The following is a 20,757-nucleotide window of genomic DNA, read 5'->3' on the forward strand; positions in this document are numbered from 1 at the left end:
AAACCTACAAGTACATCAGCACTGCGATATCTGAGAGAAAGATGCGAGTGAATTATAAAAACAGTAACTTTACCCTGTTTAAAACGTGAGGGAAGGAACCAGGGGCAGACCAGTGGAAACTAGACTGTGTGGAAATCCACTTTTCTCCATCTGAACTCAAATAAATGCCCTTTATTTTAGTTTGAGAGCATTTGGCGGGATTAATTAAACAACATTGCTACCAAATCTGATGCTAATGCTAATCATTCATGGTTGAAAAAGCTGACTGAATGCTGATAAATACTTCAAACTCTACATCCTTCAACGAGTGCTCCAAATTAAGGAACCGATTGTTTATCCAAAATAAGAAAGCTGATACACCACATTTCATTGCTGGACTGAGGCTATGTTTACACAGCAACGTTGTAGTCAAAAACGAAAAAGTTTTCCCATTTTTAAAGTTTCACATATACATGACAACGTTTTCAAAATGATTCGCGTTTACACATATCTACGAAAATGTAAAAAAAAAACACTGTATTATGTATGCCAGTCCATTAGTTGGTGCTGTCACCTTGTTAGTAAACAGTACCTGTAGGGAAGTGACGATTATATGTTGTATATGATGCATCTCCAATAAGTAAATCCGCACTTTGCTGAAGTGTTAGCAAACGCTTGAGCAGCAACAACAGTACCGTGTACTCCGCCATTGTTGTTTATGTTTGTTCGTGCTTGCTTTTATAATCAACATTTACTGCACATGTTTAAATACCTAACACATATTACGCATGTGCATGACATCACCGTTTTCGAAAGATTCCCCTTTGGGGTGTTTACACGGAAACTATAATGGTGGAGTTCTCAAAAATTAGCACTTTGAAACCCGTTTTCAAAAATATACATTTCCAGTCTCCAAAACGCCCTTGCTGTTTAAACGAACTGGCAAAACGCATAAAAACTCTCCCGTTTTTGGCTGAAAATGTTGTCGTGTAAACAGCCTCTGAGTGTAAAACGTGTGTAACTTCATGATGGACATTGCTGTTCTCCCCAGAAGTCTCTCGTATTTTCAACAAGGGCTTACTTCCCTCCAAATTTGCATAACACTTTTGTAAAAAAAAAGAAAAAAAAAGAAAGAATTCAACTATATTAACACACATATTGAGCTTTCGTTTCGTCCCCAGCCTATGATTGTGAAACATTCCTGTACACCTCTCTTTTGTGTAAACATCATGCTCTCCATTGCAGCCTTGTATGGAAAGATAAAGTCACGTGACTACCGAGCATGTGTTTAAGAACTGCAGCACACCACAAATGCGTAAGAAATGACAAGACGTTCTCAAACACGAAGCACAGTGTCGACGTTAACGGCCTGGAGCATCGTAAAACAGAGAGGGAACATGTGAAACATTTTCTTCCTGAGGTAGTCTTTCAATAAAACAATTCCTTTATCTGTCCCTATCGGCAGAAAGTGAACAGAGGTACAAAATAAAACCAAGTAGTAGATCTATCAGTGGTTACACGTCACATATCGCAGTTGGACTGAAGCGTGTGAAATCCACTGCGCTTTTTGTGCATTTTCATTTGAAAAGGAGCATGTGCACAGTGTGGATCAACATACATTCAGCTCTGTCTGGTAATAAATAGAGAGAAAAAACAACACTAATCTAAACAAAATGCATAAAATAGTTTCTTGTCACATTCATGAGAGGAGGAGGAGGATACCGGGAGCCCCACCCCCAGATAACACCCCGCCCCCGTGCAATAGATGGGGAGGGTGTTTTCAAGGGGGCGGGGCTAATTGGCAGGGGCGGTACCCTTTGTCACACAGGGGGTGGAGCTTGTCCTGTAGTTGTTCAGACTTGACTTACAGGAGTGCAATACTGCCTTAAACAGCAGGGGGAGCTGCTCCAAAGGGATGTTGACCAACTTCCCTGAAAAATTAGGGGACAAGGGTGAAATCTGACCACTAAATGGATGCAATTTTTAATTAAAATACATTAAATATGGACTTACCTGCAATGCAGCGGATTTCTGGCAGACACATCATGATCTCGGGAAAGCGTTTGGGCTGGTGAGGGTACTTGTACTCAGTGAAATCCTGACAAACGTACCAATAACGTTTGTTCAACTGCTCCAGCTGGGTCACATTGGTCAGACCGCGGATATCTAGAGACACGTAAAGAAATGTTATGATGCTGGGCATTTATGCAGAAATATGAAAATAAAAGCTATTCTGTCTCTATTATTGTTGAATTATTTTGAAGATCTGTTTATGTGCTTTTTGTAATGTAATATTGTATTATAATGGAAATACTTGCTGTTTTACCTTGGTTAAGGAAGTTGATGGTCTTCATGCAGGCATATTCCTCATTGCTGACCTTCAGCTGATGGAACTTCCGGAAAAGATAGATCAGCTTCTCCATCACCTCCATCCCATCCTCACTGAAACTACACACACACACACACACAATTCATCAGTCAACTGTAGATCTAACACCTGACCACACAGTTTGTATTGACAGCATTGATGCGATCAGAACAACATGGGGATCAGATTTGAACCAACTTGAGCATGACAGCTCAATCACTTCAAAAACTGTAACTAAAATCATCAATCATGTCATGTGACAAAGATGACAGAATAAACCCAGACTGAGTCTGAAATGTTTAATTCTAATCAGAACCACTTGCATATTGAAATAAATCAAACACAGATCTTACACTATATCTATGTGATGTCAGTGTAGATATTTTTATGGTAACATAACATTTATCATAACTGTGTGTTTTTTTAATTTGTGCCGTCAAACAATTAATCGTGATTAATCGCATTCAAAATAAATGTTTTTGTTTACATAATATTATGTGTGTGCCCTGTATTTTTATTATATATATAATAACAGCATTTATTGAAAATATTTACATGTATATATTTATATTCATATAAATTATATCATATATAAATATATTTAATATATAAACGTAACATATTTTTATTAAATTTATGCATACATGTGTGTGTATTTATATATAAATAATTAATATACACAGTACTCAAAAACAGTAAACAAAAACTTTTATTTTGGATGCAATTACAGCACTAGTTTGAATTATCACATTTTTGAAAATTATTATAATATATATTTATATATATTTATGAATTGCACTTAATGGAGTATTCCTTTATCAATTATATAATTATATATAGAAATGTCTGAAATGTTTAAAATAAACATATGAAAATATGAAACCATGTGAGTTTAATAAACCTGTGACCAATGTTGCTCTATCATCTGATTCCATAGCCATTAAACCAGAGTTTATGAGATTAATTTGTTACTGATCAGATAATAAGAATATGCTTGAGCGGTAGACCACATGATTTGTGTAATAATAGAAATAAAATAAGAATTAAAGCAATAAAGCACAGCATGAGGGGTATCTTGGTGCTAAATAACTCCATAAAGCCATCACTAAAGACTGAACCCATGCCACGACGTACCAGCACCATTCAGTCTAAGTGCTTTTCTCAGTCTTTGTGACTCTGTTCTGAACTGATCGGTCTCTACGTTTATCTGCTGCTCTGCTTTAATTACTCAGACTCTTTGAACTCTCTCCCTAAAGGTATGTCATGATCTTCAGCATGAACCTGCACAGTAAATGGGAATGTTTCACTAGCTCAGACCTGCAATTCCGCCAAGCATGCAATAGTAAATCTACCCAGGAGATCAAGAAGAGACGGGTCAGAGGTCAGGTGATTGCGGACTAATTTACACACACCACAAACCCTCCCCTCCTCCATGTCAGCACTAGTATTTCACTCATCAGGCTACAGGTATATTAATCATGGCTCTAGAAATGTCCACGAGGGCCTGGAATTAGACCAAAATACAATTCTAAACACATATATAATGTTACAAAAGATTTATATATATATATATATATATATATATAGATAGATAGATAGATAGATAGATAGATAGATAGATAGAGAGAGAGAGAGAGAGAGAGAGAGAGAGAGAGAGAGAGAGAGAGAGAGAAAAAAAACTAATGTAAATCAGTTTTCACTAAAATATTGAACTGCATAACTGTTTTCAACATTGATTCAATGGTAACAAATGTTTCTTGAACAGCAAATGATTTATGAAGAAAATTCAGCTTTGCATCACAGGAATAAATTACATTTTGAAATATATTCAAATAGAAAAAAAGGTATTTAAAATTATAAGAATATTTCATAATAATACTATTTTACAGTTTTTGTATTAAATAAATGCAGCCTTAGTGAGCATTAGAGACTTTTCAAAAACACAAAAAAAAATAATAAAAAACATCTATAAATAATACAACTTAATAAAAAAAAAAAATCTAAATACCAATATTACACAATATTTGCAAATATATATTATGTAAAATGTAATTCATCCTTTCACTCAGATTGTTGTACTGATTAAGGTAACCTGTAAAAAATCCCCTGAAAATAATCATCTTAAAAGGTTTATTACAAAGCCACAATTCTTTTGAAGAGATAGAGAGAATACAGGGAGAGACAGACACGCCTTTCTCCCACGTACACACACAGTGATCTCCACATCCGTACAGAGATGCCTGAGAGCACCTGAAGCATGGAGAACTGTCTAACTGCCGTGATTTAACACTATTAGGGATCACAACAAGCCCTACACTCACAGAAAAAGCAGGAAGGATTTCATGATGAATCACTGTATTGGTTCTTATTAATGATCCTAACTGATACATGTTTAAAAAACCACAGACGAGCGAATAAAAGGTGCGTGACACAAGCGGTACATTCCTCACCTCTGCAGCTCGTCGTCGGTCGGGGTGTATTTGTCGGTGACGTTGGCGAGGTCGCCCAGCACCTGGGCGCTGTAGACCGTCAGGCAGGCCAGCAGGATGAGCTCCTGCCAGGTGGCGCTCAGGAGCCGCGTGTAGTCCTCGATGGACAGCTCGCAGAAGAAAGGAAGCTTCTTAATCCAGGAGATCTGTCTGAAGAGAAGTTCATCCGCCAGCCGACACAACAGTGCAAACAGCTCCACTTGAGTGACCCGATACCTGCGTAAAAGAGAAAAGATCATCACGCAAGGATTTGCACATTTTAAGAATGTAAATACTTGTAAAACGATTGACAGTGTTGTTTACCCGTCCTCGATGAGCATGGGTGTGCCCAGCGGGGCCAGTTCCTCTGCTGCCACCAGCTGGCTGATGAGGGTATGACTCTGGGGGTACAGACTCCGCGGCTGGGCGGCGTAGCCAAACAGGTGAGGCAGGAACTGGTAATGCTGGGCCATTGCATTGCCAATGTACTGTTCCCTCAAAGCAGCGGTGTAGCCATTCAGTTCCACAGAGCGACTTTGTCATGAAGAAATGAAAAGGAAATGGAAGGCAAAAAGAAAATAGGTTCCAATGCATTGTACTTTTGTGCAGAATATTTTATTTAATGCATCTAAAGAAAACACAAAGGAATTCTGTTTTTCGATTCATGTTCATTGTAGCTAAAACCTGTAATCTAAATGTAATCTAAAAATCGACATGTAATCTAATCTGTAAATATGTCCTTTTGCGCTTTTTTGTATTATTCCCACAAGTTGCTGGTTTTGCAGCGGAGAAGGGAGTACTCACTTGGATGAAAGTGTGGATACAGGAGATGGCTGATTCCCATCGGAGACGCCGTTGCCAGGGGAACTGTGGTCACTGTCGCCGTTGTTTCCCCAGGTGTGTTCCGGCATGTTGGCATCATCCTTAAACTCCTGTCCAGACATGATCCGCTCGATCTCCTCATCGGAAATCTGCGCAGAGAGATTTCTGATCAAAAACTGGGCAAAATATAGTACTGAAAGAGCCATTCATAAAGAGTAAAGATGCAATCAGATTTAGCTTTGTTCAGGTTTGCAGATGAGATTATTTAAAGATGAATCCCTTGTTTTGTGGGAGGGAGAAAGATGTCCTTGTGTAAATTTCGAAGTTTTGTAAAATGCACAAAATTCTAAAAGTGTGCAAAATATTTAGTAAGACGTATCGTCTCATTTACCGGAGTATTGCGTGGATTCAATAGGAACACGATGGGGATTCTTAAGAAGTATGTTTTCAACTCTGCCATGCTGACTGACAGAAAACAGCTGTGCTTCATACATCACTATACTATAAAAATTAGACAAAGGGCGTTTTTGACTGCAAAACTTTGGCAAATATTCTCTAATGTAATCGCACCTTGAAGGGATAGTTTTCCTGTTATCATTTACTCACCCTTTCTTTCTTCTGCTGAACACAAAAGAAGATATTTTAAAAATTGCTGTTAACCAAACCATTGAGGGTAGTGATTTAATTGCCTACTATGGACAAAAATACTAAGGAAGTCAGTAGAACTTCAAAATATCAAAAAATCAGTTTCAAAATATCGTCTTCTGTGCTCAACCGAAGAAGAAATCTCGTACAGGTTTGGAACAAGTGCTAAGTGAGTAAATAATGACAGAATTAAAAATTTTTTGGTGAACTATCCCTTTAAGAATGTGTATATTCATCCATCCTGTAGTCAGTATAGACCATAAGACAGGTGCAGACGCAGAAAGACTTTTTGTACCAACTGCATGCAAAGCGTGATTCCATGAGCCTTATTTTCGCTCTTCATACAAATACGACAGAAAGAGACAAACCAGCATTTAAGTCAAGGCCGTGCTTTTTCAAAACAGTTGATGGGTTCAAGCCATCTTTAACAGTGCTTTATTCTGTGTAAGCTGAAGCAACCAGCTATTGTGTGTTCCAGAGGCAATTAGGCCGAGTCAATAAGATGCGGTCTCTAGTGCTGGGATCAGGTGCAAACAAGAGCACTATATGGACCGACAAAGCTAAACATTTCTACCCGCTTTGTCATGTCAAACACCACACAATAAATATGGCTCACCAGGGTTAATATTTCAATATTGCTCATCGAATGTACTTTAATAAGACCTTAAGTCTAATAGTCTCAGCATAATTAGGCAAAGTTACATTTAACATCTATAAAAACACAAACCTTAATATCAAAGGCCATGTGTTGGTGTCACAAACCAACATATTTCCTCATTTGAGAATTAAATACATTCGCCTGACGCTGCTATTCATGCAAATGCAGAAAAGCAGCCAAACACAATGATTTTATGAGGTCAGCTGACAATGAATGCGAAGAATGACAAGGCAATCCATTCACCGGTGCTCTGGCCTTGAGAACAGCAACTTCTCTAATGAAATTAACATCTTTAAATTACACTGAGGTCACAAGGCCATTTATTCGCACGTTGGGCTATTTATCCCAAAACTCTATTCCACTCGTCTTCATTTTCAACAAAAACTAATCAACTCTATTTCCTCCATTCACGACTGGAGAGGGCTGCTTTAATACGTGGTGGACACGAGGAACATAAAAGACGGATGAGATGCTCGAGATATATGGCGGAGCAGGGACAGAGTTTTAAAAAGTCCTAATGAAGGGAAATGTAAGTATAGACCAGCGGTAAAGAACAGAGATCAGGGCAAGGCATCACATCGCATTGTACAGGAGAAGCCGATGTTGTTTTTGTAAGAAAAGTATTGGTGTGATGAAAGCGGTTGAGGGGTAATGGGTACCTGTACTGGACCGATGCTTTTATTCCTGCCTCCCGGCATACCATCTTCTCTGATTGCTAAAAAACAAACAAACACAAAACTGAGCTGAATGTCCATTCAAACTAGATTTTACCTTCGAGATGAGACTTTCTGAAATGCTTCGCCTCTTTTCAGCATTCAGATGGAAATTACAGATTAATTACTTTGTATACGCCTCATGTAAGTGATTTAGACGTTATCCGCTGAAGAAGAAGAGAACAATTATGGAATGCTTTCAATGTCAAAAAAACTTGGGGGAAAAATACAGATGTTAAAAAAAGAATCTAAGCTGAAGTACAGCTGAAGGAAATGTTGCTCGATAATTCATACTTTGACAGCGTTATTTGACCAGAACATTAATTCTTTGCTATGTATTGATGAATAACCTTTTTTGTGAGTTTTCTAGCATCAATGTTTTGAGTCTAAAAATCTTTAGATAATGCAGTAATGCAATGAGCCAGTGAAGGATTTGTCCACAAATAAGAGTGAAGCTTAACTGTGGTAAAATCACTGTAAAGTATTTAAGGATAATATACTAATTAAACAAAATGCCACATAAGTGTAGCTAAAGAGAGACACCTTCATGACTATACTTCTTAACACTTTATTTTAAAATGTGCAATTTATAATAATGCTAAATGAAAAACTAGATTTTAATTTATTTAGTTGCAATAATTTGTCATGCTTTAAAGATGTACACTAATTTTGATGTGTTGACTACTATAGTAAATCACTTGTAAATACTTTTACATTTAAAAAATAATATATTTTAATGTGCTAAAATGCAACTTCATCATTACAAATATGAATTTACAAATATATTTAAATAGACAACATAAATGGCAGTTAAGTATATTTTAGTTTACCATAAATTAAGTATCTGGATGCACTTTAACCATATTTCAAAGACATTTATTATAACCAAGTTAATAGGAAATTACAGATAAAATATACTTAAGTCCTACTTAAGTAGGTCAAAAAATGGTTTTGCTGGTTGCATTTAATATAGATTTAAAACGGCACATTTTCTTTTAATTGCAATTAACAGGCACTTCTCCAAAAACACATTCAGCTATCATATTATATAGTATATTATTTCTGTTAAAAGTCTAAAACAGTAAAAGATGAAATGATCAGTGACTTCTTTCTTCTTCAGGGATGTACTGTATCTAAACTACAAGCACATAGTGAGCTCGGCCCTTGTGTATTAATGGTATGTTCACTAGAGGGCAGTGCTCATTGTTTAAATGGATTTTCCACCAATTGTAGTTGTTTCCAAACTACTACTGCCCCTGTTGAAAAGACCAAATTAGACAAGCTCGAATTTCCATGCAGGTTCAGACCGGTCAGAGCTGGTCTGGCTAGTAAATGCTGATCAACCAGTCATGCTGATCTCTATTGTGGAAGAAAAAAAGACAGGTCATACTAGTTTAAGCTGTATTTTGGTTAACCGGCTCAAACCGACCAGCTCAGCTTTGTTTCCCGCCATCTGCTGATCCAGCTCGAATCAGCTTGAAAACATGCAAAACCTAGAATTAGCTGTATGTTCATGCAAGATGACAGATATGACTGTCTTGGCTCACCTTTGCGGTTCATTCCCATCTGCAGGCACTTGAGCAGCCTGCAGTACTGGCAGCGGTTGCGCTGTTTGCGGGACATCTCGCAGTTCTTGTCGCGGCTGCAGCGGTAGACGCGCTTGTTGCAGATGCTGCGCTTGAAGAAGCCCTTGCAGCCCTCGCAGGAAATAATGCCATAGTGCAGTCCTGTGGCGCGGTCTCCGCAAATAAGACAAGAGCGCTGCTCAGCCTGCTCATCTGAGAGAAACACACAAACAGACAGAGAGTAAGATCAGATGTAGATGTACACATGTGCATACAAATGTATTCTGTATATTTTAGATCAATTATTTGGTCACCATTTACATGACTATCTTGTGTACATTAATGCATACACATACCCCTGGTTTCACAGACATGGCTTAAGGCTGGTCCTAGACTAAAATGTAATTCTGAGCTGTTTCAACTGTAAGACCCTTGCACTGACTGATCTTAAAATAAATCAGTGCCTTTGTTTTGGCTCAAGATGCACACCAGTAATGGTTTTTCTAACGCATATTTATAAATTGACTTAAACTGGCCTTATCCTGGTTTAGTCTTAGCCCTGTCTTTGAAACCAGGCCTAAAATCATTACTGTCCCCCTTACTGAATGGTAACGCTTTTGAAAGATGTATCTATGTGCTCAGCAAGACTTCATTTATTTGATTAAAAATATAGCAAAAACTGTGATATTGTGAAATATTATTACAATCTAAAAGAACTATTTTGTATCACAATATTTATTTCAAAATGTAATTTATTCCTGTGAGTTTTCAGCATCATGACTCCAGTTTTCAGTGTCACATGATCCTTCAGAAATCATTGTAATATGGTGAATTGCTCTTAATAAACAATTATTATCATTATCAATGCTGAAAACAGTTGTGTGGCTTAATAATTAAGTGAAAATAGTGAAAAGAGATAACTATAATATTTGTTACATTATAAATTACTTTGCTAGTCAGATTTCTTCAATTGAATCTGTTGTTTCTGAATAAAAGTATTAATTTCTATCACAGAAGAAAGAAATCAAATTGTGTACATAAAAACATCACAAAACATAATACAATAAAAAGTTTAAGTATTTTCAAATAAATATATTTTTATTTATCTTCATTTTAAATCTTATGCATTATTTCAAACCGAATTGTATCAAGGAATGCGTCAGATAATTAAAGTTAAATGCATTTCAAAAGTCATGCCACATTGCTTTCAAGAAACCTCCCAAAAAATCATCAGGTTTCATTTGTAGAAAAGAAGTAGGTAACTTAAAAATAACTGAGACTGAAGGACCCTATTCACACAACACCAAGACAAACAAACACTGTAACACACACACACACACACACACCCTCCCCCGGCCAAAACAGGACCCTTGACCAGATGGGTGGGTGCCATAGAAACAGTGAATGGCATGGCCGCGAGAGGAATGTGCTTGCTCACTGCTGCTGTGGCGTCACGGCTGACTTAGCGAAGAACGGGTTCAAACCAAGAACAGTGGAAACACTAACCCTCCCCTAATTCCCTCTGTCCCATTTACCGGCTGTCAGGACTATGAGATCAGCTAACAGTGAAGACAGGTCCCCGTCCGCTGCCTAATGAAGCTGTACAATCAACAGCGCTGCTCCTTCACAAGACCAAATAAACCCACGGACGAGAGACACAGGCTCCCAATGAATCATTCTACTGAACTGATTCTTTTCAAAGATTCAACCAATTGTTTGGGAGTCAAACTGAGAGGCGGAAAATAAAATCGCTCAAATCAAATGAAAAAAGTGACTCACAAAAATGAATCGGATGCTATAAACAATGCTTTAGTTTGTAAAAAGTTGAGCAATCAAAAGTTTATCAAGTCAAAGGCCTTTTAGTATAATTATAAAAATGTCCATCTTCAAGTCTTTTTGCTGTGAAGACTTTACAGATTTTTCTAAAGTAAAGGTAAGTATAACTAGGTATAGAATAACAACTATATTGTTGGTAATTCTTCAAGATTCAGATTTACAGGACTGAACCCACTCATGCTTACTTAATTATTCAAACCTCAGTTTTAGAACAATTCTATTCAAATGTAACAAACTCTCAGAATTTCATATTATTTTTGGTCATACATATTTTATGATACAAACATCAGCAGCTGCACCAAATTGGTGTTTTTTTCCTCCGTATTCTTCAATAAACTACATTATATGATCCATAAAAGCCTCATGTATATATATATATATATATATGTGTGTGTGTGTGTGTGTGTGTGTGTGTGTATATATATATATATATATATATTAAAAACAAAGTATTTTTTCTTTTACGTTTTTATCAAGGTTCAATATACTGTTCCTTTTTCAGAGTATTTATTTGTCAGACTTTACAGGCCTAATACAGCAGCATGTGACAAACTTCTGCATTTAAGTGATCATTAAGTGAACTGAAAAATGATTCAGGCTTCATTATAAAGATGACATATTTCCATTCGTGTAAAGGTGATAGCATAACATGGTGAAAGAGACACCGCTTATTGAAGTGGAAATGTCAGGATAAAGCATCAAATGGATAAACACAAAACAGAGATCATTTCTGCATCTAAGAGCGAGGGGAAAAAAAGGAAAAGCTCTGCTGCAGACAGAGAATGTGGCGGGGCCGGGACTGTGGACCATTAACAGAGAGTTCAAGTCATAAAAACAGGGTCATGGCCCAGCGCCTTTTCTTTCTCAATATGAGAGGGAGTTCCACAGGCCATTCATACCATCTGACATGCCTTTTACTCCTCTATAGGACAGTACGATTACAGTGCAAATGCTGCCTTTTCTGTCAGCCGGCTTTCTGTGGGCTTTCAAAGCGGCGACGCTTCAGTGTTTCTGAGGGTCAGCAGTGCAGCGATACAGTCGAGGGGTATACCAATGTTAAGTGTAGGGCCTTCAGTCTTACTTTACAGACAATGTTTAGTCTCTCAGAGGGTTTAAAGGTCTGTATTTTGACTTGAAGCATGAGGGTTTGCTTACAAACATTTGAAATGATTTACAAATGAACTGATAGATGAATTTCAGACAGATAAAAAAAAAAATTATCAGTAAATATTTTTCTTGCATTCTGTTTAATCAGTAAAAGCAAGGGTCACTAGAAAAGCAATCAGTCTGATATTAAACATTAAAAATACAGACTACCATTCAAAAGTGGTCAGTAACATGTTTTTTAAAGTAATTAATACTTTTATTCAGCATGGATGCATTCAGTTTACCAACAGTGACAGAAAACATTCATTTCAAATAAACCATTTTCTTTTTTAACTTTCGTTTTATCGAATATTAAGCAGCTCAACATTTTTTTTATCATTGGTAATAATAAAATAAGAATTACTGAGCAGCAAACCTGCACATTAGAGTGACTTCTGAGGGAACATGAGACACTGAAAACTGGAGTCATGATGCAAAAAAATTCCCCTTTGCATCACAGGAATACATTTCATTTTATAATATATTACAATACAAAATAGTCATTGCAAATTGTAATAATATTTCACAATATTACTGCTTTTAAACAAATAAATGCAGCATTGGTGGAACATGAGAGACTTTCAAAAACATTAATACATCTTACCAACCACAATTAAATGTGTAATTGTGATATAAAATGAAGCAACATTCGGAGGTTTTAATAGTTAAAAATTTGTAAAATAGTGCAAGATTTGGTAAGTGCAATTCATTTCTGTGAATCAATGAACTGGTTGAATGAATATGAAATTTTCATTTTTAAAAAATTGAGAAAGAAGTTACATTTACATACAAAAACTAAACCTAAATGGTTAAAAAATTATGGTTCCTCTGACTGACAAATTTAATGTCAAGATACATGCTGAATATCATCAAAAGGATAAATAATATTGAACCACTGTATTTTTAGCACTACTTATGGTGCTTTTCCACTGAATGGTACAACTCGGCTTGGTTTTCAGTAAAAAAAAAAAAAAAAAAAAAAAAGTGAACCATACCGTGCTATACCATGCAATGGAAAAGCGCCATAAGTGGGTCTCTTTTTGTCTGTCTCCCATTCAGAGTCACTGGTTGAGAATATGCGAACAGACTCTCACCGATATGTTAAAACTGTAGAATAGAAAACTTCTAAAAGCTTGCGCTATTTCCATCTGAATGACATTGGCTTTGAGATTCCTGTGGTGAACTTTAACATACTGCGAGCTTTACTATACTAGACCGCAAGACTCACAAATACAATAGCTTACTGTCAGAAAAAGCTCATACCAGTCTTTCAAAGCTCAACATTTTCACACTTTTACTGTTTATCAGTGCTAAAACTGATGCATCTGTTAGCAAACCATAAACTGCTTGTCTTTAACACACAAAAGTCAACTTTATTATTATATTAATAAACGTGACACACAAGACGTTTATTGAGTGAGTAAATGAATCCATATTAAGTACAGAAGTCAAATACACTTTGGCTGTGACTTCATACCTTGATGACGTATTTGTCAGATGGAGAGGAACTCCATTTGCGGTACTGTAACACTGACCCTTCCTTGTTTCCCAAACCATTTGCCTGGAATTCCTGGCAGATGTTACGTTATGCAGGAGGCATTTGAAACCATAAATTATTGACCAGTGTATGTGAAATTACTGACTTCCTTTAATGAGAAAACACCGCTTCCAAAGTTGGCTTCCTTTATTCACACCCTGAGCCTTCTTTGATTGGTTAAATTTGTCGCCCTCTCTTTCAAGTGCATGGCCACCCTATAAACCTGGAGTTCTCTCACACCTTCACACACTTGATCCCACATCGTCACTTCACACCCCTCCGCCCCGTCTCATTCCACCCTGTCACTCACATGCACGCTCCGGAAAAAGCTGGGACCAACTGCCATGCTTAGGCCTATTTGGGGGAAATTACTTGCAGTTCTGGAATTCTTGTACAATCTTTTTGAATTTGTTGCCTATATTGGGGAATTGGATTGTGACAATTATATCATAAAAAATATCATTGCTTAATAATTTTTTATGGCACATTTTCCAGTAAAATGTTGTGTCAGAGTTTGGGGACAGTGTAAAAAAAAAGTCATTATTGCATTCAGCAAGGAATTCAATTAAAAAAGTAACAGTAAAGACATTTAATAATGTCACAAAGATTTCTATTTCAAGTCAATGCTGTTCTTGAGCATTCAGTTCAAATCCTGGAAACAATGCATCATGTGTACACACAAATATTAAGCAGCACAACTGTTTTTAAACGTTAATAACAATAAGAAATGTCTCTTGAGCAGCAATTCAGCATATTAGAATTATTTCTTATTTGTTGCTTTTGATATGGGGTGAAATATGATATGATGTTATTGACTAGTTAGATCTGGCCTTATGCAATTGTTTACCTCATCAAAAACCATTGATTCGAATCTTTCCTGTTGCTGTGTCCCCACCCTCCACACACACAGGGCTCAGACCCCCCACTGCACCTATTAAAACCTGCATTGTTACCCTGAGGTCAGGCCGGGTTTCATTCCAAACTTTACCACAAGCAGGAAATGCAGCGCGTGCAGTTTAAACAGTGACACTGATATCAGTGTCCTGACTGAAAGCACAGATAAACAAAAGTACAGTATTTAAAAAAAGAAAATCTCACAATGAAATCCCATTATATCTAGACTAGATTACTTACAGAAATCCATATGTAAGTTGTTTTTGTCTACAAAATGAATTTCAAGCATTTAAGTGAAAACGTATAGATGTTTTTTTTACATCATGAGAGACATTTCTAGTGAAGCGTTTGCAAACTTTTGACTGATAGATTATTGTGAAAATATCACAGTGAACACGTGGAAACATGGTGGAAAAGTTCGTTTTTTTAATAATTATTTTTAATATTTATATTCAGCAAGAATGCATTTAATTGATTAAAAGTGACAGTACAGACATGTATAATGTTACAAAAGATTTCTATTTCAAATGAATGCTTTTTAACTTTCTATTTACGGCAATTAAAAATATTTGATCCACATTGATAATAATAAGAAGAAATGTTTCTTAAATCAGCATATTACAACAATTTCTGAAGGATCATGTGACTGGAGTTATGATACTGAAAATTCGCCATTTCATCAAAGGAATAAAATACATTTTAACATAAATATTAACAATATTACACATTAAAATAGAATATTACAGTTTTTACTGTATTTTTGATCAAATAAATGCAGCCTAATGATTTAAAATTTACCATGAAATCATTAAAATATCATTTGAACTCAACTACAGTTAGTGTTACAACAGTAAAAATGTAAACTTGATGTTTGCCACCCTCTGAAAGCTGAAAGACAATACTCACTGTCTATCCTTTCCTCTGTCTTTACATTATTCATGTATTCTTATTTTACACGATTCCAGAAACTCTGATTGCAGTGGTGAATGTGTGTGTTTTCTGGCCAGTGGCCATGTGTCCGGGCAGGTGTGTGTCCCAGCAGCGGAGGATGGGAGGACACGACAGATGAAGCCGAGCAGAGAGCGGAGGATGGGGACAGAGAGAAAGAGAAAGACAGAGGACTAACTCTCTACGAGGGCTTTGTCTTTCGTTTCCATTACAATCAATCCTAGCTGAGTGGGCACGAGGAGGGGGGGCTGTCCTGTACTTTTCCACTCTAAGCACTCAACTCTTCCTTCTACTCGTGATCTATACGCACATCTTTCACTTTTTGCAGATGCTTAACCCCATCACATCGGTCTATACACAAATCAAATTATTTCAAAAATCAATTGAGATCTGATTTTTATCGACACATGCCAAGCCAAACCGTGATCTGGGGCAAATTACAGACATGCTGGTTCAACTGAAGTTTGTTCTCTATCCCAACTGATTTCAAGTCATGACTAGCTCAGCTTTTCTCAAAGCCAAAGCATGAACGAAAGAATGAGAAGCCTCCGCTCCCCTCCCCCTTTGACCTGCACACTGTAGTAATCTCATAAACATCACAACAGGCCTGGAATTAGCATGTGGTAATTACACTAGGCTCGGTCTTAATGTAAAGCAAACCATCCCGCTTACATAGACTGAACTAATCCTGGAGCTCGAAGAGAAGCTTTGTGCTTCATGTAAATGTGTTTCTGACAACGGTCCATTAAACCACATTGTTGCACGTTTTTTAAATCGTTTTTTGATTCCCATTTGGAACCACTATAGATTTTAAGGTGTTAAATATACATTTATTACACAGTTAAAACGTTTGGGGCTAATAAGATTGAAAATAATCATTGAAATAAGAAAGAAATGCATACTTGTATTAAGAAAGGATGTATTCGTAAAACAATAAGAAGAAATGTTTCTTGAGCAGCAAAATCAGCATATCTGAATGATTTCTGAAGGATCATGTGACACTGAAAGTCTAGAGTAAAACGATGGTGAGAATTCAGCTTTGATCACGGGAATAAATTACATTTCAAAATATATTCAAACAGAAAACAGTTGTTGTAAATTTCAATTATATTTCACAAAATTATAGTTTTTACTCTATTTTGGATTCAATAACTGGTAAGCTGCTGGTAAACTTCTTTTTAAAAAATATTACAAATCGTACTGATCCCAAGCTTTTTAATAAGCACGTATATTATAAACCATCCGAAGTCCAATAATCTGAGACCCTGTTTCATCAGAGTATTGACGCATTCATCCACGACGCTGCGTTTCAACATCTTGGGCATTGTTTGGCCTCTCAGTAGCATCTATAGTTAGCTTAACAAAATCAATAAAGGCCATCAGCAGATAAAACACATCAAAACCTGAAATATTTGCAAACATTACACAAGACACCGTGCCCTATTGATCTCTCATCACAGGGGCAGATGTTTTTCTTACATCACCATTTCTGAGATCTGCTATCTGGGTTTATGGGTTAACAAATTAAATCAGATGAGGGCTCTGAAAATGTTAATAATTTCAGTTTAGTTTAACCTAAAGTGATTTAAAGACATAAAAACCATTTAAATGAACACTAAGTCTACAGCACAAGATAACACCTTTGTTTATCAGGCTTTCTGTGTGAAACAGCTTCACCTTAGCAAAGGATGAGCAGAATGGTTGGGTTTAGTGATTAACACTGCTAAAATAATGTGTTTTGAAGTTGAAAATCAAGATTATAGGAGACGGTTTTACTAAAAAAATACTGTTCAAAATTTCATGTTCAGGTTTTCCATACACTCAAATATAAAGGCATGGATGGTGTCATGAAGAACCTTTAACATCCATGGAATATTTCTATTCCATAAAAGGTTCTTAACAGTGTAAAAGGAATCTTTAGATTGGTCAGAAATGGTCCATTAAAGGTTCTTTGAGGTAGCAAAATGGTTCCTCTATGGCTTTTCAGCAGAAACCCTTTATTTCTGAGCGTGTAGATGTTGGTAAGGGCTCATTTGTTGGAGAGCAGAAAGGTCGCTTCCGGAACAGGTTTTAGTTACTAAATTTAGCCCAGAACGGCTAAACCTGTACACCCTGATGTCCTCTGCCGCTATTGATCTTCCATTCACCTGAATCCCCCTCCCCCGTGTGTATGAGCGCACACAAACACCCCTCTGACTTCCTGCATGGAAGAGTGACGAATGGAGCCGAGGCAAGAATGCATGGAAAAACGGAGCAGCAGAGACGAGAGAAAGCAAAAAGGGGAAAAGGAGACAGAGGGATGAGTGAAGACCCCGAGAGATCACCCCCTTCTGTCGGAAACAATAACAGGGGAGATGGGCGGCAGGAGAATAGGATTAGGAGGAGGAGGAGTCATGTACAGTGTCCTTTCAGCTCCCCCCCCCACACACACACAATAGTGTTTTCACATACCACCCTTGAACATATTCACTCTCCAGTACAATACTGTGGCATTTTCCAATCGAGTTTCCAATCCATTCAAATTCAACCACAAAGCCACAGTGCTCTCAAAGTGCCGCTCAGGTTCCTCTGCGAACCTCTTGTCATCATAATCACTTGTTAAGAATGCATAACAGCAGCTAATACTTGGCCAACATGGGGTTTAAATGGCAGACCGCTGTAAAAAGCAGTGCCTGATGGTTGATATAATGGCACATATTATAATACAACATATAATGAATATATTAATTCAAATGTATTAACTGTTAACAAGGCTGCTGTTAGAACAAACACATGAACTGTAACAGAGTGATTATTGGCTGATGCATTTGCTCAAACTGGCCTAAACTGGCTTGGCTGATATAATGGTCTGTCTATCATTAATAAATTTAAAGTGTGTGGATATTTAGATTATATATTTAAATTCTGATCAATGCTATATAAAAACAACAACATGAAAAGCACTGAAATGTTCACAATATATGAAACTACATTGTAATAGCTTCTTAGATGCATTGCTTTTTTTTTTTTTTTTTAGATGATTAGAAATCTGAGCATTTAGACTAAGAGAAATGTGTGAAGATTTATTAAAGCTGTTTCAATTAGCCTCAAAGCAAACTATATAAAACATGCAAGATGCTGCGACGGATTAATTCCTAAACGAGTTTCTGGGCACTTTAGCTGTTTGAAATAGTCAAGATCACACCTTTTCCGAATGGCATTCACTTATGAAAAGGTGTTTTTTTTATTGAAAGCCCCTGAAACAAGTAAATGAGACCATTTGCACTTTCTGACATTATGTGAATGCATTTTCACACCAGCCTTTGAGGAAGGTCAACGGTGGGCTTAAAATTCGACTTAAAACTAACACAGCGCCGACAGAAAGCTAATATCACATTTATTCAGTAGCCGGCACGTCTGCGTTTAGCATGCACTTCACACGTCTCAACGCTGTGTTTTTGTTAACGAAACGAGCAGGAGGAACAATGGATGAAACAAAAAAATTCTTGCATGATGCCATTTTAGGGAGGACTAACGGTTGGAGATATTGATTTTATAATAGTAGTTTTGTTAAAGAGTTGCAGAAGGGTGTCAAGGTCCAAGGCCACCCATTGACCGTCTTAAGACGCGATAGTTTTTGACTTTTAATGTGACATCACAGCGAGTGCTATTGCTCCAGACAGGTCTATCGCCATTACAGAGCAAACTGAGATACAATTATGTGGTTAAACTGATCAAATCTCCAGCCCTGAGGGGTGAAGTTTGGGCTACAGTGATAAACCCATGCGGGGGGCATGCGTGGGGGTTGTGTGAATATATCGGGGGTTTAACCAGATGAGGTGGAGGCTTGCTCACCCCCGCTCGAATCGCATGAAGACAGCTGCCTGCTCAGCACAGAAAACCTTTTCCAGATGGGCCACAGCCCGCATACCACAGAGCACACACACTATTGCCATAAACCCTCTAAATACACAACCAAACTCCTGAGAGAGAGGAGAAAAAATGAGCTGAACGGTGCAGCAAGGGTGGACGATGCTCTACAGAATATAAAAACAAAACTAAACAACTCATTGTATAATATGAATAAACGACACGTTCACGTTCAGATCAATTAACAAGATCTAAACACGCACACATACAGTGTTTTGCAAAACCAAACCTGATTTACTAAAGTCAATTAGCTATTAAGCTTCAGTGATGATAAAATGTGCATCCGAAAGTAAATATGCTTGCTCTCTGTGGACATGAATTCAAATACTGTCCAAGAATGACATATAAAAAAATGATCGCGCTTTGTTGTGAACATGCAAGCAATAAAAGATGAACATTTGCACTACAGACCAGTTTGTTAATGATTAAGATAATAAATTAAATTAATGTGAGAGCAAATACCAGTTTGTAATATAAAGCAGCGAAACAGACTGTTTTTGTACAGTTAAAATAACTGGAAGTGACTGACAATCAAGTAAAAAATGGGCTTATATGCACTCATGTTGAAAATACAGCAGATAATTGAATGAAATAGCCGTAATATTGGGATTACTAACATTTAATGAACAAGTTTTTGAGGTTTCAAGAGGAAATATCTTGAAAAAAAAGAGAAAATGCACAGTCCAGTTCTATCTACAGCTGTTAGCTTTAGCAGCTTTAGCTTTCAGAACCATTAATAATAATGGGACTTATTTGCTTGTACATTAGACACACGATTAGTCTGATATCAGCACGCACCACCTTACTAACTAGCTCTATGAAATCTGCTCTCTTCTTGAGGTTTTCCTTACCTTCCCACGAATCCATCTCATGTCTCTCCAGGTCTCCCTGTCATCCATTCATACATGTATGCTCCTCAGGAACAGCATAGGCCTCATGACTCTCTTTCCTTGTCCTCCTCTTCTTTCTCTTTGCTCCCTCCTCTCCTCTGCTCTGACTCTCACTGATCCGCCTCCCAGCTTCAGCCCTGCTGGTCAGTTTCAGCCTGGTCACATGACCGCCGAGTTCAGGCCCCAGGGGTCACGGTGTGGCCGGAGGGCCAATGGCAATGCGGGGGTTATCTGAGTGGAACTGATAGCCCTATTTTACCCTCCTGCTGAACAATGCAAGCCCCCTCCCTCCCTCTACCTTTCTCTCGTTGGCTTCTTTCAAAGTCAGCAGAAGTGCACGGACAGTCAAAGGCTGCAAACCTGAATGCACGGACAGATT

General features: G+C 37.3%; 1 protein-coding gene across 1 annotated transcript; it reads right to left on the reverse strand.

Annotated features, from left to right (window-relative positions):
* Positions 1–681: 681 nt before the first annotated feature.
* On the reverse strand, positions 682–20,502 carry nr6a1a (nuclear receptor subfamily 6, group A, member 1a). The gene is made up of 9 exons (XM_026269735.1): positions 20,340–20,502; positions 9,201–9,431; positions 7,600–7,655; positions 5,620–5,786; positions 5,140–5,349; positions 4,798–5,052; positions 2,306–2,427; positions 1,993–2,145; positions 682–1,910 (listed from the first exon to the last, which is right to left on the reverse strand). Exons 1-9 carry the CDS (start codon positions 20,353–20,355, stop codon positions 1,774–1,776), a joined length of 1,347 nt encoding a protein of 448 aa, XP_026125520.1. The 5' UTR covers positions 20,356–20,502; the 3' UTR covers positions 682–1,773.
* Between the last annotated feature and the right edge of the window lie 255 nt (positions 20,503–20,757).

This window comes from Carassius auratus, chromosome 8 (assembly GCF_003368295.1).
Source record: "Carassius auratus strain Wakin chromosome 8, ASM336829v1, whole genome shotgun sequence".
In the NCBI taxonomy this organism is placed as follows: Eukaryota; Metazoa; Chordata; class Actinopteri; order Cypriniformes; family Cyprinidae; genus Carassius; species Carassius auratus.